The sequence below is a fragment of the Tympanuchus pallidicinctus genome, unplaced genomic scaffold (genome assembly GCF_026119805.1).
Source record: "Tympanuchus pallidicinctus isolate F22 unplaced genomic scaffold, pur_lepc_1.0 scaffold15, whole genome shotgun sequence".
Classification (NCBI taxonomy): domain Eukaryota; kingdom Metazoa; phylum Chordata; class Aves; order Galliformes; family Phasianidae; genus Tympanuchus; species Tympanuchus pallidicinctus.
The window spans coordinates 36,738,654-36,759,658 of record NW_026294669.1 but is presented as its reverse complement, the minus strand read 5'-3'; the positions used below and the strand labels follow the sequence as shown (position 1 = coordinate 36,759,658).

General features: G+C 40.2%; 1 protein-coding gene and 1 long non-coding RNA gene across 9 annotated transcripts in view; one reads left to right on the top strand and one right to left on the bottom strand.

Moving 5' to 3' along the window:
• The first annotated feature begins 1,035 nt into the window (after positions 1–1,035).
• On the top strand, positions 1,036–3,799 carry LOC128076651 (uncharacterized). The gene is made up of 3 exons (XR_008204567.1): positions 1,036–1,236; positions 1,315–1,425; positions 2,251–3,799. It is a non-coding gene; the product is annotated as an uncharacterized LOC128076651 (long non-coding RNA).
• Positions 3,800–9,460: 5,661 nt separating this feature from the next.
• Positions 9,461–21,005, bottom strand: part of ADARB1 (adenosine deaminase RNA specific B1) — a 78,775-nt gene continuing 67,230 nt past the window's right edge. For 7 of the 8 annotated variants that reach the window (XM_052674539.1, XM_052674540.1, XM_052674537.1 and 4 more), the window contains 3 exons: positions 19,687–19,868; positions 13,226–13,404; positions 9,461–12,480 (listed from right to left, as the gene is read on the bottom strand). In XM_052674539.1, coding sequence (XP_052530499.1) covers positions 12,304–12,480; positions 13,226–13,404; positions 19,687–19,868 — 538 coding nt within the window. In that variant the 3' untranslated portion in view covers positions 9,461–12,303. Of the gene's footprint in view, positions 12,481–13,225; positions 13,405–19,657; positions 19,869–21,005 lie in introns of those variants that run through there. The other variant, XM_052674538.1, reaches the window with a different exon arrangement.

Sequence of the window (21,005 nt, the reverse complement as noted above, 5' to 3'; positions counted from 1 at the left end):
ATTAAGCTACCTCTCAATCTGTTTTCCACAAATTTTTTTTCTTTGCTGTAGGCATCACAGGCGAGACTGAATTGGGAAGTAAAAGCGCTGCTACTTTGGATCCTCAACCAACTCCTGGGGAGAAAAATACAGGATAATATCTGCAGGTTCCTTCTGCATCTGCCTGGGACACTGGCAGCACTGCTGAAGACACTCAGACAGCAGTTAAAATTCAAAACATGAAAGTAAGAATGAAGTCTTTACAGAAGTTTTTGTCACTAAATTCAGAGAATTATTCTCAAACCTCTACGACAAGAATATTTTCACTTTGTGATGAATAAAACATGCAGCAAACACTGACTTCTTTCACTGTGCCTCAGGTCTTTTCTAACACTGTAAGTGAGGCACAGATCTTATATTTCTCAGGAAGAGAAAGGAGTTACAGCTGTATCCAAACTTAGAAAAGGCTTTGGCTAGTAAAATTCCTCCTACCATGTATGTGTGGATTAATAGATTTTAGAGAGAGATTTTAAAGAAAAACAGTATGTTTTATGGAATGATACTACTTCAAGAGTATATCAGTCACTTCAGTCAGCTGTAGTGTCACACCATAGGTAAAAACAAAGACCCATCTGCAGAGCAAAATCGAGATTAAGTGAAAAAGTTTATTGGATTGTTTTAATACTGAAATTCCATTTGGCTTTAAGTTGTTTATAAAATACTTCGGTTAATCATGTTTGAAATGTGATATTTCTACAGAAGGATGCAGAAGTGAATAAGCTTGAAATGTCACTGAGATGACAAAATGTTGGGACGGCCTCAAAGAAGCAAATGAATCCTTAAGAAAACAGGCAAGAGGAATTATTTCGTGCAATCAGTTACTGTATCAGTCTGAGTTAACACTGCTAATTATCTGAACCGGATGTTTGCAAAAATTGATGATTTGGTTTCTCCAATACAGGGATGGTGTGATTGCGTATAAATACTCTCTCTGTTTCTGAATTCTTTAGGCATTTTTGGAGTGTGTTCTTTTTCGCCACTTCTTTATGAAAAGAGTAGCGCAGTTGTTTATTAAATCACTTTGCTGCTCAGCAACTCCAATTTCAGAGTGTTGTTTACAAAAAAAAAAAAGTGTTTTCCATTCACTGATATTTTAGTATTTTTCAATTCTTTCAGTTAAATGATGAGTTGTAGAGAAGAAGTAATTGAATGAACAAAAAAAAAAGGACAGGAGAAGTTTGTTTCAGCTATCTGGAAGTAAGGTTTTTTCTTATTTTGCGTGCTTCCTTTGTAGGTAACAAGTAAAATAGAATTCACTGTTCTTTTTTGTTGTAGTGGAAACATCAGTTTATAATGGCAGAGATGTATAAGGATACCTGTGAAGTGGTACAACAGATAACACCTTTCATGCAGGAAGAAGTGAGGGCAGCATCAAAAGGGGATAAGGTAAGAATTGGGCAAGGTGAAAAAATCACTCACAAAAGCCATTCAGCAGTGGAACCTTCTCCATACAGCTGTTGAAATAAGAAAACGTAGCTGCTACTTCTTTTCATTCTAATAGTTAATTAGTTACTGTGGGCGGTACTCGGTGTGGGTGGTACGTGGGCTAAGGTGTTGTGAGCTGGGCTGGGATTGTGTGGAGGTTTGCAACAGTTACAGAAAGAATAGAGGAGGGAAGCAGATAGTAAATGGAAAGAATAAAGCTTGTTGCTAAAATTGTCCTTGGAATTTTATATTGTGTATCTACTTTTTATTTGTTTCCTGTGTTTTCCTCTCATTCTCTCATCTGTCAAAATTAGACTCTGCTTATACTCCTCCTTTGTGGTTATCCATGCTGCTGTCTAGTTTGCTTACAAGAGAAGATCTCTACTAACTAAATAAGTTCACAGGAGAACTCCCTGCTGCCCTTGGCACAAAGACCGGTCCGTGCAGGTTGTAGCATGGTCACCCGCACCAGTGGGAGCTGTCTGCAGACTCCTTTTAACAGGAGCTGCCTGTATTTCTCCCATAGCCAGTGGGGACTTCTCAATCCCTGGATACAAGGCCCAGCAGAGCAGGCACGGCCTGTTCCACATTACTGTTTCTGCAGAGATAATGTCTTCTATGGGCTCCCGGTAACTTCTGTCCTGAGCTTTGTCTCATTAACCATTAAATGATGCAGGATTTGTCAGAACTAATGTGCTCTGGCATACATGTCTGTCTGCTAGTGTTTTGGTTTAGAAGATCATCAAGGTGAAAGCTGAAATAACTGATGATGTGAATATATTACAGCTACCACCGAACTCTGAAGTTTATGGGCTCCTGACTGTCCTTATGGATTGGATCTTAGATGAGCTCCTTAGCAAACTCAAGAAACAAGAAGAAAGAGAGGAAGGCCAGAAACCTCAGTGTAGCAGAAGAACCTACATCCAGGAAAGTGTTTGAAGGTAAAGGGACTTGAGTTTGCTCTGGTTCATGTGTTTTCAGATTCACGTATATACTGACTGATTTTATTGTGAGAGTAGAAAAGGTCAGCCTGTTTTGTATAGACCTGGGATAGAGCAATGAAAGCAGAATGACAGTTACTAAGTCAGTATTAATCCCAGCAGTCAGATGGAATGGCTGCATTGTCACTTATAAAACAGAGCCGTCGTTTTGAAGAAGTGTCATGTTCAGTCTCAACTTGCAAGTTTCAGCCTGTCTTTTATTACCTGTGGTTTTTGCCAGCTGGTGATTTATCTTGTATGTTGTGTGTAACACTGTATAGAATTCATGTTTTCCTACAGAGATTCTCACACCTAATTAAAAATGTTTTAATGTCTACGTTGGATGTCAAAGTTTCAGATAATGACTCATAACAGATGATGCTATGCTCTACTGAAAGCCCTTCCTTCCATCTCTCTGGGGATAACAAGGCTTGGAAACCAATGTGGTATTCTTTATTGCTTTCCTTCATTCTGTGCAGTTTGTAGGCACTGACATTGGCCTTGATAGTTGAGTTCACACACCGTACCTCTGCTTTGCATGCAAACCTGATTAAAACTTAAAATCTAAGTAAGGAGGTAATTCTTTTATCTCTAGAGGACCGACCAGTGAGTGTTCGCATATGCAATCTGACAAACTTCAGGAGTAATTTGAGATTTTGGTTTGGTTTGTTTGGGTTTGGTTTTTGGAGTCTTGTTTTCACTTGTAGCCTGCTCACATGCTAAGCTGACATTCTGCATGTAACTTCACCTTTGTGTGTTTTTACAGCTTCTGCCTGTGGCTGCAGAGCAGCTCCAGTGCATGTCGTTTGTGAATCCTAAACTGCACATGTCCCTGATGAGACTGATATACTGGTTTGTAAGGCAGCTAGACAATGATACTAAGGTAAATTCTCTGCAGATATTCAGGCATTTTGTCTTTTAAGTACACATAGAAAGTGGACATTTTTAGGGTGTATGTATAATAGAAACCTGGATGTCTTTGCTAAACATCAATTTGTAACAGAGAAATGGAAAAGTATGGCAAAAAAAAACTTCTCATAAATGGAACTTTCTGAGATCATTTTATTGATTTTTGCATAGTCTATGAAAACATATTTTTATGTACGTATGCAATCGCTGTTGCAGTAGTATCTAAGCATCTCAGGAAATACATTTTTATAAATATGCTTAGCAGAGTTGGCAGTTAGGAAAGGAAACACATTTTTGTTTACTTTATGTGCGAGATTAGCTGAAATTGATGGCAAAGTGTGGCAGAGCAGCATGGAAACTTTGGCTTTGTCCTCTGCTTAATGTTCCATTGAATTCATTGTTTTTCTTGACAAGGAGAAGCTATTTTAAATGATCACAGTGTAAAGTTTGATGAAAATTTGAATTACTGTACCTTCCCTGAATGGCGTTCTGAACATTCATGTTTAGATCTGCAAACGCTTTTGCAGCTCGTGAATTCAGGCATCTGCACAGGGCAGCGTAGGTAGCACTGATTGAAATGGGGTTTCCTCTGCAAGCAGGGGCAGCTCAAATGAAGTCAGTATATCACGGGCCCTCTTTCCCTAGTCTCTGTGCAGTTAGTGTTGATAAGGCCCTGTGCTGATGGCATTCAGTTGCTTTTGTAATGCAAGCAGTATCTTCTGTGCAGATTCTGTTGTGACACACGATCAACAATTTGGTATTTCACACGTAATCTTTAGGGGAACAGAGTAGATGGGAGCTTCGTGTGCTTTCATGTTTACACTCAACATGCACACTGCTTGATTCAGGACCCAACAATGACAGAAATTATTATGAGACTTGCTGAAGATATTTTCACAGGCATAAGGAATAATGGAGATGTGCACAGTTCTTCTAGCCGCTGTGCAAAGAGTGAATCAAAATCAGCACTCTTCTTTACAAGTCCTTTTATGCCTATGAGGTTTCTGTCAACTATGGTTGTGCTTACAATAGAGACACCAGGTAAGCTCTGGGTTTTACTGAATCTTTTCATTATGATTCTATGATTCTGTGATTTTTTTTTTTTTTTGTTTTTTTTTTTTTTTTTTTTTTTTTTTTTGATCCCTTTTAGTTTTTCCTTTTAGTTTCTCTCATCTGTGTTTTTTTTTCCAGGCGTGTACCTGGACAAAGTCCAGCAGTTCCATGATACCATAGTGTCCATGATGCTTTCCTAGTGAACGGAGTTTCACTTGCATGATACTTCTGCCGTTATAGATCCATGGACAGATAGATCACATAGATGTGTGGTGTTCATGGGTACGTCTGAGAAAACCAGTGGTGGAATAGCACATTGGGCTTCAACATATATCCTGCTTCCCTCGAGATGATCTGCTTCCCTCAGCAGATGGCACTGTAATTAAACTTTTGCCACCAGATAAACTTTTTTCCTTTGTACTTTACCAGGTGATCAGTGCTATTCCAAGATACTGAGAAAGATTTCACATCAGGAGATTAAGAAGATTTGATTGTTTCCCTTGACCTAATATCTTTGCATCATTTAGTGCACTGCAGAACGAATGGACGGCTGCATGAAATACCTGCAGCAAAAGTTAAACTACAGCTTTGGATGGAAAGGTAGTAGGAAAGGTAGTAGGAAACAGTAGCTGCTGTCCTGAAAGTCATGGCTCTTATTCAGATGAATGACCCTTTACTCCCTCAACAGAGGCTTCCCAGATGTTGAAGCCTACATGGTCTGAAACTATCCAGTTTCCAACTTCTTTTCACTCTTAAGGAAGATACTGGAAAGGTTTTGTGTTTTCTTTGGTGTGCAAGTTGTAGCTGGCCTTTTTGTCCACTCCCAACTGTTTTTTAAGGAAGAAGATGAGGCAGAGGATGTCTTTAAGGTTAGAAACATTCATTATCATTTCAGCCATTGGACTTTTTTTTGGTGGTATATATTTGTTTAAGTAATTCTGAGGATAAATATTCACATATTGCTTATCAGAACTGTGACTGTAAAAATTGTATTGCTTGTTTTCTACTCTCTTTCAGTGAACTACCTGGAGCAGGCATTCTGCTGTGATACTGAGATCGGTTTTATAGCAGACCCCCACTTGTCTCAGATCAGGTCCGTGTCCATACCAACAGAGGTACCTCAGAACTGGCTGCTGCTCACACATATTTCTAAAAAGCAAAAGCTTTCACAAAACAATACAGAAACCTACCACAGCTCAAGGAGACGCTGCAGAACCACCTCTATGAGAGACCTCTGTGGGCTCATCTGCTGAACCCATCAGGAAACATCTCAGCCAGCTGCAAATGGCATTCCCCAGGCCTGCTGTGCTGTGCCAAAGGCTGCACAGTCTTTACCAATTCTGATTTCAGATCTACCTTAAACTTGGATTCTGCTTTTTGGGACATGTCTGGTTTTGTGTTCCTTCAGCTCAGAGGGGTTACCCTGACATCTGCAAGACCCATTGTTTTGGGATTTGCTGCCGTTCCCAGGGAGTCATGCAGCATCGCAGCAGCTAAGCTCCAGTCCCTTCCCCAGTCTCAGTGGGATCAGTCCCTGTGCTGACAGAACTAACTCCACTGTGGTGCAGAAAGTGCCACTCCTTTATTCCTCGCAACATGCACCAGGTGACGTGACAAGCAAGCGCACCCTCTCAGAGTTCAGGATCGACATTTGAACAGTTCTGACATGCATATGCAGTTCGTTGGCATACAAATCCATTCTTTTTCAAGGACTCAGATATGTGCTAATGTGCCTTTGGATGCCCAGTGCTACATAGGGTGGTCGGCTGCCCACCTATTACTTCCCATTTCCCACCATCAGCTTTACTATGGGACCTCTGACCCGCTGCCATCCACTTTCCCCATTTGGAAGATTCCCATTGATTTTTAGGACACAGTGAGCCACTTTTCAACAACAGTGCATGTGGAGCCCGAGGGAAATGTCCTTGCACCGCTTGAGGCAAAAGATTTTTATTCTATTATGTCCCCAGCACAAAATTATTGAGGAAAACAAGATATTTGCCCACTCAAGCTGAAATGTAAAGGTTTCAGAACTATCACTCGTGGATTCCTTTTGCTAAACTAGTATACAGGTTCTTAAACTAATGGACTAATCCTACTGGTAAACAAACCAACTTATATCAGCAGAGAGTAGAACAATTCAGATGTTTGCTGTGATCTCTTTTGTCTAAAGCTTCTTCTATGGAGGTTGTGGCATTATGAACAGTAATACATTACCCTCTGGTTAGATCTAACATGCCACGTGCATTCTGCTAAGTCTTGAGTAACAGCACATCAAGCAGTAACTGCTGTTGCAATGCCACTTTCAGTACTTGCGCCTCTTGTGAGTTTAACTCTTCAAAAGCATGTCTTGTCTAATTTGACAACATGTGGACTTGCTAGGTAGTGTTTTCAAAGATCTTTTGATGTTTTGCCCAGACCATATCTAGAGCAAATATGTTCTCTCATATCATAGAGATTCTCTGTCCAGCGGTCATCTCTGAACTGAACTAACACTCAATTTGGGCAGAGTTTTTACAGATTACTGTACCACACTGCAACTCTGCATGTTGCTCTAAGGTTAAATACAAATAGAATTTTCCACTTGACCATCTCCAAAGCAGTCCAAATGGTTCAGAATAAAAACTGATTTGGCCAGTTCACATATTGATACAGTCTACAGAATTTTCAGAGAGCAGTGTGTATAGGATGGCCCACAATATAAACTACAAGAAGGGCAACCCCAGCACATACACACCTCTTATCGAAGCTTAGACGCTTTCCATCAACCATGTGTCGAATGGAACTCATGGACTGGTGTAACAATTAATGACTCCATGACACCACATCACGTTGCAAAGGGCTTGATGATGGGTTTCTTCTGTGACCCATTTAATGGATAGTAGATAGGTCCTAGGTTCATTTCCCAGTCTGTTAGGCAGTTGGATATACCACGGAGGAATCACATGCAAATCATCATCAGGTTGATAAAGGGAGTGAACGAAAGGGTCAAAAGGAATGGTACCACAGTGCTGGGAGTGATGGTGAGCCAGGATGACCTGCAAAACCTGTTTGTGTTGACCCAAGTGTGAAGTTTAACAAATCTGAGAACTGACATCACCATCTACAATCACCCAAACAAAATACTATTAAGAAGCACACAGACCTAGCTCTGGTAAGCAATCAACGGCAAAGCCAGCTGCCAAGGATTAATGCTTGGCATGTGAATTCCGATGAAATAAGATAGGAGTCTGGGTTGGTTGGTTTTTTTGTTTGGTTGTTTTTTTCCTTTGTGTGTGATTTCATAAGTTTGTTTTTTAAATAATCCTCACTTTATTTAAAAAATAATTTAAGAATTACCTCAAGCTTCAACTTTGTTAGGCATGGCACTATTGAACTTCCGACTCCAGATAAGCTTATTTTAGCATTTTTATTTCACAACTCCATGAACAGCACAATTCCAGTCTAAGAATTATTCCTTTTGCACTACTGTTGGGAAAAAAAAAAAAAAAAGAAAAAAAAAAGAAAATGCTTTATCAGTAGAAATTCCTCAATTACATTCCAAAAGGGAATTTCATAGTCATTAAACATTTGCTCAGATCCTCTTGATATATCTCATAAAGAAGGATCATTGGGACCCAGCTCCATTCTAGGTATTTCCATTAGTCTACTTGTGGCCCTGTTTTGCTTGCTCGTGACTCACACTCTGAAGAATTTGCTTTTTCAAAGTGCCATACTTGGGCTTCAGAGATGCTCTGCTCAGGAAAACACATTTCCATTTCAAGAACAAACACTCTCATCTTTTTAAGTTTAATAAAAGCTTTAAAACCCAATGAGATGAGAAAAGCAATGCAAACTGTGGCAACACAGTAACACCAGGGTGCAGATTATCTTCAAACATCAAGATTTCATGGGCTCATTTCTTGTTGACAGTACAATGCTCGTACGTTTCTTAAAATCTAACCAACCAGCTTTCCCTCGATCCTGCAAAAATGCATGCACAGATTGATCTACAGCCTCATTTCATATAATGGATATTCATATAATGGATATTATATTTCATATAATGGATATCTAAGGAAAACCAGGCCTTTATTTTTATCCAGTTGCTTGTCAGGGGGATCAGAACACCTGCCTATGGTAAAATACCACATAACATGCAGCGATAATGCCCAGGCTGTCTGCCACAGAGACTCTTGCAACCTTCTTCCCTGGTGGTCAATTTGCAAATACTCTGGACTGTTTGTTGCTGTAAAGAAACTGCAACAAAACCAGTGCATCCTGAAACCATCAGATCTATTGGGAACCAGCTGAGCTGGGACTTCTCCAGGAAAAGTGGTGGCCAGGAAACACCAGCATCTTAGCAGCTATTTCATTTGGCCCATGCTCCCTGCATCTTGCCCAGAGGGCTCTCCAGCACGGAGCAGCAGGGAGTAGAAAGGAAGTTGAGTTGGTCAAATTTATTGAAATGATACCATAGAATAAATACGTATCAAACTTCTAAATCTTGTTTTACTGACAAACTTTATTATCACTGGGCTGTCATGTGAAGAAAAACACCTTAGATTAGCTTTCAAGTACTCACTGGCATCAAAGTTCTTCCTCTTTATGTAAATCCTTTGAAGGTCCTGAGGCAAACACAGGAGCAAAAACATATAAATAAGAGAACCAAAGCAGCTCATGGAGTGGCACTGCAGACTGCTGCTCAGGCCAGCTCCCGTACACCCTTCCCATGCAGCGCAGTGAGGCTTCTCACAAGGAGATCAGCCTTCCAAAATGCACAGGAAATCAACAGAACAGAAAGGTCAGCCACAAAATTCAGCAGTTGCTGGAAGCAGAGTTGTCTTATCTTTCACAATTGCTTGAAATGACATACATTGCTCTTCACACATGTCCAGTGATGGTGACTTACGAGGAATACAGGAGCATCAGCAATCACACCCAGCCCATGGCATTGAGTGGAACAGCCAAGGGCAAAGCAGAGGCTGGGGCAGCGTGACAGCTCATCCTTGAGGGGACTGAGGACTTCCCTCACAATTTTCCACAAGTTAACTGCACAAAAAGGAGCAAACAAGTGAAGGAAGCCAAGCAGTATTTTATTGACTCCCACAAGACAGATATGGATTGCATACAACCCTGGAAAACTTCTTACTTTTTAAAATCCTGGAATTATAAACGAGAGAACCCATTCCTAATAAATAACCTGGCACCATTCCTTCATCAAAAGATTGTGACATGGAACAGATTTCCTTTACAGTTTCATTAAAATTATTCATTCGAACAGCTTAAAAAACTATGCCTATAATAATACTTAAATATATTGCTCATATTTGTGACTTAGTAAAAAAAATAGTTTGAGCTAATACTTTCCTAGTGTTCAAAAAAATCCAAAGAGAGATCAACGTCTCATTGAGTAATTCAGAAAGATGGGTAAGTTATTTGTTTGAAATTATAAACAGACCTCATTTATCAACAGACTGAGTCCCTTAAAAATGTGTGTCTCACTTATTAATGCTAATGATCCCACAAAAATGTACACAGAGCAACCAGCTTTCCCTCAATCCTGCAAAATGTATGCACAGATTTATTTACAGCCATAAAAGCATTTCTGCAACATTCACAAGATGGGACTGATTTCAATAGTAAAAGCTCAAGCATTTGCAAATTCTGACCAAAAATCATTTGATTACTTTTAGCTTTAGAATAAGTCAGTCTGAACCTCAGTGAGATGACAATGGCAAAGGCCCAGACTGCATTCAGAAACTGTTGCCCTCCTGCTTCTTGGGGCTGGCAGAGGCCATGAGAGCACTCCTCGTTGTAATGCAGAAACAGACAGTACAGCTTAAGCTGCCAACAAAGCTGAATCAACACAGCCTGCCTACTACAGCGCACATTTGTTCCACTGGCACCTGGAAAACTTGGTAGCCTCTGGAAGCATCAGTCTTTTCTGAAGGGATCCATGGACTTGCTTGCCTTCCTGCAGTGCTTGCTATTATCCATACTACCATCAAAAGCACACCAATTGCGTTTCCACGCACCACTGCCAAGACACTAATCCAGAGGCTGAAACTAACACACTAGTGATTTATCAGGCCTGACCTTTTTTGAAGTTGAAAATGGGTTCCTACTTGGGAAATAACAAAGCAGCATGTCTCCTTGACGTTCATGATAGGCCAGAAGTGCTTTCTACAAAGTCTCCAGTGGTCCAAGTAGTCGGTAACCCCCCAAGAGATGCTTGGTCTGAGGTACGGTAACTTCAGTGACAGCTTCAGAAGGCAAAGGCTTTAGCCATAGGGCTGGCTGCAGAATTCCTTTGCTCCACTTCACTTCCCCCACAAATGTGCCAACACAACCCAAAGCTGCATCTCTGACCCAGTGCAGGTCTCAAAACAACCCTTGACTTCAGAGTATGGCCCAGCCCATGGATCTGATGTCCTGGGCAGCGCAGGCAAGAAGTGGGGATTAGACACACTTGGCTTGGGTTTTGTGTCAGAAACTTCTGTGTCAATGAACATCTCCTTCACTGTTTGCAAAAGAATGATGATCACCAAGGGGCTTTCCAAAAAGCAAGCATGACACTTGAAAAGGTATGAGCCACAGGATGGGTTTGGACATAGACTTTGGGAGCAGATAACTGGTTTCAGACATTCTCTAATCCACACCTAAATATCATATACTAAAAAGAGTTTTTAATAGTGCCTTTAGTACAACAGCTAATCAAACAAATCTCAAAATATTTTCTTTCTATTTTACATTTTTACATAAAGCTGAAGTGTTTACATCTTTATGAAGAAGACCTAACTAATTGTCAAAGCAAATTAAACCACATTTAAGAGCAACTTACCCAATTAGTTTCATGAAGACCATCACACATGTAAAGCCAAAAGGTAATGAAAAGGACACAACAACTTGAATGAAAGCAGAAGAGAAGTTTTAACAACCTTTTTGTCCATACAAGAGCTTTTCATTTGTTTTAGAAGAGAACAATTAATGTTCACTGAGTGACTTTTTTTTGGCCATTCAAGCTTAGTGACCTAAAAATGAGCAAATTTTCCTAAATTGTCATGTTGTAATTATTATTGTAACTCTAATGAGTTCAAAGGATATACAAATCACCTACATCTAAACAGAGTTCTGCACATTATAGACTAAACTGCATAACTTACAAATAATCATTTTGTTGTTTCCAGTTTACAATGGTTTAAAAAAAAAAAGACTTCACAATGTGTGTAAATGGGAGGTAAATGTATTTTTAAAACCAGAATAGAAAGCTGCATGTTAAAAATGGGATCATAGACTAATAAATACATACATCAAAGACATGAATTTCTCAGCAGCTGGTTTTAAAGAGCAAGGAAGTGGGGAAAACTACTTGTCCAGACTTCATTCTGGCCCAGTGGTCTAGCTACATGCTAGCAACATCTAGCATGTATAATGATGTAGATGATGCTAGCAACATCTGCAATTCAAAAACAACTTAAAAGAGAAGAATCATCTTCATTCCCTATTTTCCTCTTACAAAATTAAGCTACTTCTTACAAGTGTGGTGTAAAATCTAAATAAATATTTATTTCTTCATGCACTTGATGACATCAAATTAAAAAAGCAATTATTTTAACCCAGAAAAAATGAGTCATTGTATACTGTAAGGACAGACAGCCTTACTGCAGATTTTCTACAGTAAAAGTATTTCTAGAAATACACCAGAAATTACTTTCTCATAACAAAATACACAATTATGTGTCAGATTATCATTGAGTTTCAATACTTAGGCAAAACCAAAACAGTTACTACCAAGCTTTGAAAAAGAAAAAACAGTAAAAAGATGTTTTAACAGGTATGGAGTTGTCAGAAAGCAATGCTGGACACCAGGATTTCCAAAGCGACTCCCCTTCCAAACTGACGTGCAGACTGTGAATTAGACTGTGAGTGAAAACTGATCCTGTTCTATGGGTTTCTCCACCCATGCTCCAAGTCCTGCCTTCAGGAATGCTTTAAATAAACACTCTTTGGCAGTTTGATACTCAGTGGCTCCTTGCTTGGTTTCATGGTACAGGTTAGGCTTGAAGATCTTCAAGCGCAAGCTGGACGAAAGCTGTGCAGATGAAAGAGACAAGAAAAGAAGAGAACAAATGATTTATTCAGACCAACATTTGCAAAGTTATGAGAATAGCAATTAGAAAAGGTAATGAACTACTCAACCAAATATGCAGGCAAAGGCAACAAGCCAAAAGCACAATATAAATTCCAGCCATTCTAGTTCTGTATTCAGTTTCACTGCAACTATCCACACTTCCCCTCTTGCAAGCCATGCCCTCCTGAAGAACCAAACCACATACAGAGACAAGCAATCTTTGGACTTCACTTTTCAGCAGTGCTGTGGTAGCTCCACTACGCTTAGCATGCCTTTAGCTTCTTCTGGATTACCTCTGTCCTTTGGCAGAGAAAATCTAGACACTGAAAAGCAGCTCGTGTATACTATTTGGCTCTTTTCTTTCTAAGGACAGAGTGAAATTTCTATAGGCTGGGTTTCAGTGCAACTGGGATTGTATTTCCAAAGAAATTAAAATGAGAAGGCAAAAGGAAAGGAGGTAAGAGCTTTTGCTTACTTAGCTATAACCAAAGATTATCAGACCCTCGCATGCATTTTGTACCAGGCGTTATATAACTGAATAACCTAAATGAATGTGTTATTTTCCATTACGGTGCAGACTGGTAGCTAATATCAGGCTCAGCTTAAGACAGGTGCAAAAAATAGCTTCTGAATACAGAAAGAAACACATGGAAATGCCATAAAGAATAAATTGGAAGTGAAAAATGTTCCACGCTGGAATATATACCTTTGCATGAACACGCATCCAGCGGCTGTACAAAGCATGCTTACAGAGGCGAGATGCACGCCCCATTTCATCTTTGCCAGTTGTAGCATTAATAACTTCAAGACTACTGTCTCCCACTGTCCAATTTACACTGAAATTTGGTGCTTTCCCTGGTTGGCGTGCTTCTGCATTGCTAATACCTGAAAGAAGAGAAAATTAATGACAACAATAAACACTAACTGCTGATCATTCTTCTTACTAGGCTACTGAAATCATGCCACAAGCAATTCTTCCTTATGGAGACATTCTCCTGCAGATTTTTCACTAAATCATGGAAATACTGCCATGTATATTTCATTCTCATCGTGATTTAAAATCCCCTCTCGCTCTGTCATTCCTAGCTCAGCAGGTAAACATCGGGAGAGAAACAAGAAACCAGCTTTCTCAGCGGAGGATTACACAGAAGACTGTAGTAGAGCTCCATGTGGACAGTGATATTAGCACCTTGCCATGTTAGCCTGGCTTTGGCTGGGATAGAGTTAATTTTCTTCAGAGCATCTGGCACTGTGACGTGTTTGGAACATAGGATGAAAATGACATTGATAATACACCAACGTTTTTAGTTGCTGAGCATTGCTGCGCCAAATCAAGGACAGTTCTGCTTCTGACACTGTTCTGCTAGTGAGGAGGCCAGGAGGCACAAGGAACAAAACAGGACAAAACCAGGAGCTGATATAAGCTGGCCAAAGGGATATTCCATACCAAGGGCGCCATGCTCAGCAATAAAAGCTGCAGAAGCTGGCCACAGGAGCTGCCTTCACTCTGTCCAGCAGGGCATTGGTCAGCTGCTGGTAGCAGCCTTCCTCACCTTTTTTTTTTTTTTTTTCTTTTTAATTTCAACTTATTATTTCTTTCACATTAAACTGTCCTTTTCTCAGCCCAGGAATTCTCCCACGTTTATCTTTCTCAATTCTCTTTTCCACCCTACTGAGGGGGAGTGAGCGGGCCGCCAGGTGGTACTTAGCAGCTTGCTGGGTTAAATGACAACACACAAATCAGGAATATCTGGTCTGGTTTACAGGGCAAACCAATTGATGAGTTATTGACCTGCAAATAACTATGAAGAAGAAATGCTGCTGGAGTACTGCACAGGGTAATCGTTGCCCTCAAAGCCCACTCACTGGCAACACTAGCAGAGTTCCGGACAGCGCAGATCCAGCAAAGCTTCCCTAGCTGTAACTGTCCCATCAATTCCCTTTCACTCTGCTGCTCTAAGAGTTCAAGTAGCTAAATGTATGGTTCCCTATGTCTGCACTTTAAAACCAGTGCAGAATGATGAACCCTTATCATGTCTCAGCACAAACAATTAGAGTTCAGCTAACAGGTTGTAACTGCAATCTTATTTAAAGCAGTCAATCCTATTTAGAAGTGTTTTTTCACTTTCCCTCGTAAAAAAATGGAGTTAGATCAGAGCAGTAGTGTGAGATGACAGAATGTCTTGTAAGCTAAGGCATGAAGGCATCCACATTTCAGTAGCTGTAGAGTATGTTTCATTAGAATTACCATTATTTCTACATAAATACGACTGCCTTCAAAGGTAGTGCAGTGCTGCTTCCATAAATGTTTTACATACAAATGCAAGCCTTAGTGCGTGAAAGACAAGCTGGGAACCAGTAACACTTCTGTTTACTGATTCGTCTTCCTCCTTATAGCTGTGAGAAGAGGAATGACCTTCAGAGGGGGGTCTGACCTCACTCTGGTTCTCATCAGCAGAGGATGTCTCACCTGAGAGCACTTCCTTCCTACCAACTGCACAGGGGCATGGTGCAACTAGCACACACATAGCCAGAGGTGCTTGGGCATCCAAGTTAGACAAAATAAGCCCCAAGCTCAGCATCCTATGTAGAAAGTCAAAACCAGCAGACACTTGATTCTTTTCTCATAAATCCAGCTGTGCTTCAGCTGCCTCTCCACTTCACATGCTCATTACTGCTGAAGATGCCCAGAAACAGCAACTGAAGGACTCCAATCTCAAAGCCCATTTTCTGCATGTCTCAGGAATGCTCTCAACACGTCCCCAGTGCTCTCAGGCAGCAGCCAGGGCCATCAGCACAGCGAGTGGTTTAAGTTTCACCTAAGTTTAAGCACTGTGGAATGGCTGTGCAGCACGGTGGCCTCACACACATTACAGGGACGGCGAAACTTCATATGTCTCAATTTCTCATGAGGAGGGGAGGAGAAAGGGACAGGAGACAGGGGTGTTTTTTTTCTTTTTCTGATAAATAAGAATCCCATTTTTACTTTAATATAACTCTTTGAAAGTTTATTTTGCATCTAGTCTGAGTCTCTGCTAGGACTTACATCTAAAATAATCTAGTAAATTTGTATGATTTCAATATTAGCATTGCGGCAAGATGTGTTTCTTGATGGTATTTGAAATACAACCTAACAAAGTTAAGTCAGCCTAAAGCAGATAAGCACAGGACTCGTTTATTGGCCCTTAAAGCACTTAAAGGTCTTAAAGCATTTCTGGGTTCTGCACCCACTTGTAGGATGCAAAGATGAGAGTATGCGAGAGCTGTGAGGTCCTAGATGCAAAATTACAAAGCAAAATTCAGATAACCAGTTCCTCACTTACTAAATGAACATTTTGAAATATTGGATTTTCTGATACTGACGTGTTTTTATGCTTGGCTTATTTCGACCTTGTCGCTGTCACCAACAGACAGTATGCCAAGGAAATAATAAACAGTCCCACCATTCCACATTTGCTTAAAATAGGAGTTGAAAAAATGGAATTGGAATGACAGTTTCCTTTGTTTTTATTTTCCAGTTTCTTTCAGGTGAGATTGTCACAACTTCTGCTGTTCATTATGAATGGTTGCCAAAAAATCCATGCACCAAGTCGCATGAAAACTGGAGTGGATCATGCACAACTGCTTCTGTGCCACTAAAGACCAAACACTGCAGAGCAAACAAACCCTACTACTCCACAAGTCACATAATAGAAGTTCTACACATAAAAGAACTATTAATTGAGAGCAGAAACAAAAGGAATCTAAACTCTGACTCTCCATATGCATGTAAATTCAGGCTTGTTTTATGAAGCTGATGTGAAACAGTCACTTGCTTAAGGCAGCACATACTGGAGAACTTATCAAACCTACTGAGGCAAGAGTAGGCATGGCTACCACATGAGAAATGAGTCTGTCACATTTTTAATTTAACTTAAAAATATCTGTGCTATTACTTTTTCTTGTTTCATGTGCCACTGAACAAGCACGGTGATCGGATATCGTACAGTCAGTATCGCAAAAAAGGCCTTTTGCTCCTTTTCTTATTACTGTGAAAAAGCAATATTTCCATTTAAAAAACAAAATTCTGCCCTACATTTTCCTTTAGTGAGTGATTCCCTCCCCAGACCAACACGTCCAGAGTGTGAGCAATTCTTTCAGCAAACACTGGAGACAATTTACATTTCTCTACTGCCTTGTTCATGCAGTGGAGGCTGTATAGAAGCGATTTTCAAATAAAGATGGCATTGAATATAACATCCAGAGTGCAGTGTATTTCAGCAGCAGTTACACAACTGCATTTCTTAGGTCATTTTGATGTCATAACAAACAAAAATGACTCTGAATTTCAAGTACACTTAAACGACTCCTTGGTAAGCAGCACTTATCTGCATGAACCGTGGAAAAATGCCAAAGGAGTCTCTGAAGGCAGATCACAGGCAGCATGAAAAGGAAACTAAGGTTGCAAAAGCAAAGCGTCTGACCGTCATTTAGGTAGATCATATCTTCTCTCTCAAGAGCTAGACATGAACGCAACACAATTAACTGAGACTAGTAATGGGAGGGAAAGATAGGATAGAAAGTAGAGTGTTTCATTCTCCTTTGAAAAGTGTTACAACTACAATATTTTAGAGAACATCACTCTGAACTTCTTGGATATTCTTATAACCAGGTCTAATAAGCAAAATCAAAGGTCACCACTTCTTTGGGCCAGCGTGTACATACTAGCAAAGCCTGACAGAGCTCGCAGCAAGTTTCATCCAAAGGAGGTAAGGGGCTAAACATACCAAAGTGGAAGAGATGATAAGTGCCAGGAAACTCCAAAAATCACCTAAGAGTCTGCTGAAGGATTTTTTTTTTTTTTTTTTTGTAAAAAGCAAACAAGCTAATTCCATAAAATTAAAGCAAACACAGTAGTCATTCAGAGAGCTGCTGAAGCATGAATGTTTAAAATCTTCAGAAATTTCTTCCATGGTTGTCAACATCTTATTGAATACAAAATACGAATTGAGTTTTTGCATCTAGACTGTCTGCAAAAGAGCATAGGTACATTCACAGATTGGAGCTTCTCTTCAAAGCAGATGAAATTAACTAAAGATAAATAACTGGTAATATATATGAGGAATTTCCTGCACTCTCAGCTGGAAAACTGCTGCTCTGATATGTATGCTTCCAATTAACTTGATGAGGAAAGGATGCATAACTAGAAAATCTCCTATGAAAAAAGAAAGAACATTTGATGGAAAGATTATTTTTACCAGTAGAGTAGGTAACTTCATCTTAACGCAACTGTCCCTGCAGACACAAAAGTCATCTTGTAAGAGATTAAAAAACAGCTCTTAGAATGTTTTCTCAGCTAAATATTTCCATTTAAATATTTCGGGAGACAGTGAGGAAAGACAGAATGACATAACTGAACAGCTATTTATTTTTTAGTTGACTACATTATTAAAAACAAGTAATGATCCCACAATGGCGCAAATAAGGGAGAGAATGAAATTTGGGAGAGCTACTCCTGCTGTGCTTATTTCCATGTAAGAGTACACTGTGAAACAAGTGAGTCAAACAGTAGATGTGTAGCTACACCTAAGCCCCAGTTGAATCCAACATCACAGATCAGAAAACTAGCTTTCAAGACTAATCCAGCACAAGAAAATCCATCAGACTAATTCTTGTGAGTGTCTCCTCTCAAGCAAGGCTCCTGTGCATTTTGAGATATGCATTTTCATGAAACTCAATAGCTGAGAACACTTCTGAATTCTCTCTACTGCCCAGTGAGTTCTAGCTGAGCTGTTTAAACAGATGATGCTGTGTCATGACAGACAGTCATCTAACACTATTTCAGAACAAAAGATTTGTACAAAGCCAAGGTGCCCTGCTCCAAATTTGCTGTCTTGAAGAATTTCTTAAAATTCCCAGACATCAGACATCAGCAACACTCCACACATCAGCTATTAGGTCAATATAACAATAGAATATTTGGAACTGTGCACGTTGTCTCTATTACTTACTTGCTACTATAAGGATTTACATGTCACTTAAAATTATAGTACGTTCTGGTCCAGAGAATCCTTACGAAATAAATTAAATACATAACAAGCTTCCTATGTTCATTTTTAAAATGTCATGTTTAAAATGTTCATGTTTAAAATGTCAAACTTCAAACATGCTTTAAAATACTGGTTGTTTTTTTTTAACTTTTTTTCCTAAAAAATAAACAGACGTGACAAAAGCCTGGCTCTACAGAACAACACAATACACACAACGACAGGAAGTATAACAGATCTCAGTTTTAAAGCTTTCACAACATTAGTGTAATTAGCTTTTTCTTTAGATTTTAAGACACTTTAGAACTTCACTTTTAACTTACTTAAATTATTATTTTATTAAATTAGTTCAAATACTCTCAGCCCCACTGGAGTCTAGAATCTGTGTGGTGCTAAAGAATAATGCTTGAAGTTTCAACAGCAGCTGCTGGTTACTTGCCAGGGTTGGCTGTTTGGCTGTTCTGCTGTCTGTCAGCTAATACTTAAAAAGGTATAAAAATATTTCTCCAGGACATTCCAGCAGGCTCTAAATGCAGCATTTGTGCATTAACTATGAAGTGAAAATGAAAATATTGTGACAGCTAGGTCAAGCAAACAAGTTGGGTGTTGTGCTAAAACTAATTCTGCAACCAACAGAGATGGATAACAAAATAAAATACAATCAGCGACATCTGAGATTGTCTCTTCATCCACTTTCAGTTGGGTATTGGCTTAAAGATTCTGAGCCAAATATTTTCATCTTGGAAGACTGATAAATGACGTAGCTATTCAATAAATATCTGCAATTGTAAGAGAAGTGAAAATGAGAGCTAATGCACTATCCATAGATGACAAGAGGTTTCATTAAGCCAGGGCCTTCAACTTGCCTCACCTGTTGCTAAGGTACACTCCAGATGGCAAATAGGTGAAAGTGCCTTCAGTTCATACCCTGGCTTTTTTGGCATCTTTTAACTCACCATAGGTTCTTGCTATGGTATCTCTGTCTGTGTATCCCTGCTAGGTTTACACTGTATCTTCTGCTTTGTAACCAGAAACCAATTTACTCACAAGACATATTTCCAATGTTTTGAAAAACTGCAAAATCACAATGCTACTGGAACAGACTTAGTTACCGGTACGGCTCTCTCCATTAGATACTTGCCACTAAGTAAAGGTCTGTTGAGTGTATAAAGAGGTGGTAGATCTTCTATCTCTGCTATCCTCTGGTATACGGCTCTGGATAGATGATCCCCATGATATAAACTCCCCAAGATGATGCTAGAGAAGTAAATTGGCTCCACAAAGAGGCTAAGTAAGGCTCCTTGAATACCCAATACGTTCCACCTAAGAGGGAGGGAAAAACAAAACAAAACAAAACAAAACAAAAAACTTTCTTTTTAATGGAACAAGTAACATCTGCTAGACATAACAGCAGTCAATCACAATGGACCAGACTTTCACAGAATCACAGAATCACAGAATGGCTTGGGTTGAAAGGGACCCCAAGGGCTATCTAGTTCCCTCTGCCACAGGCACAGCCGCAAACCTCCAGATCTGCTACTAGAACAGACTGCCCAGGGCCCCATCCGACCTGGCCTTGAACCACCTCCAGGGATGAAGCATCCACAGCCTCTCTGGGCAGCTGTTCCAGCACCTCAACACACTCTCTGCACAGAACTTCCCTCCGACATCCAATTTAAACTTTCCCTCTTTGTGCTTAGAACCATTCCCCCTTGTCTTATTACTGTCTACCCTTGTAACAAGTTGACTTGACTCCTTTTTAAATACTGGAAGACCGCAAGCAGGTCTCCCCACAGCATTCTCTTCTCCAGGCTGAACAAGCCCAGCTCCCTGTCTGCATAGGGGAGGTGCTCCAGCTTTCTAACCATCTTTGTGGCCTTCCTCTGTACCCTCTTTAACAGCTCCACATTTCTCCTGTACTGAGGGCCCCAGACCTGGATGCAGTTCTCCAGATGTGGCCTCATGAGGGCAGAGTAGAGAGGGACAATCAATCTCCCTGTCCCTGCTGCCCCCCACCCCCTCTGATGGAGCCCAGGATACCATCGGCCCTCTGAGTTGCAAGAGCACACTCATGGCTCATGTTCAGTTTTTCATCCACCAGGACCATAGGGTCCTTCTCCACAGGGCTTTCAACCCTTCCTCTCTTGAACAGAACATGGCTATGGTAACACAGCTATGACACCTGACAGAATTGCAGAGATCAGCTCAGCAAAATCCTGCGCAAGGCAACCAAGGTCTACTGACAGCGTCCTCATCAGGAACAAATTCCATTACCATATTTCCCTGCTAACATGTCTGGTGATTCATTTTGCAGCTGCAGCCTAATCCAAGAGATGAATAGGATCATTCAGTCAGAGAAAGCCAAACTGTAACATCAACATTATGAAAAACTTCCCCAGAAGAGTGACTGGGCACTGGAACAGGCTGTCCAGGGAGTCACCATCCCTGGAGGTATTCAAA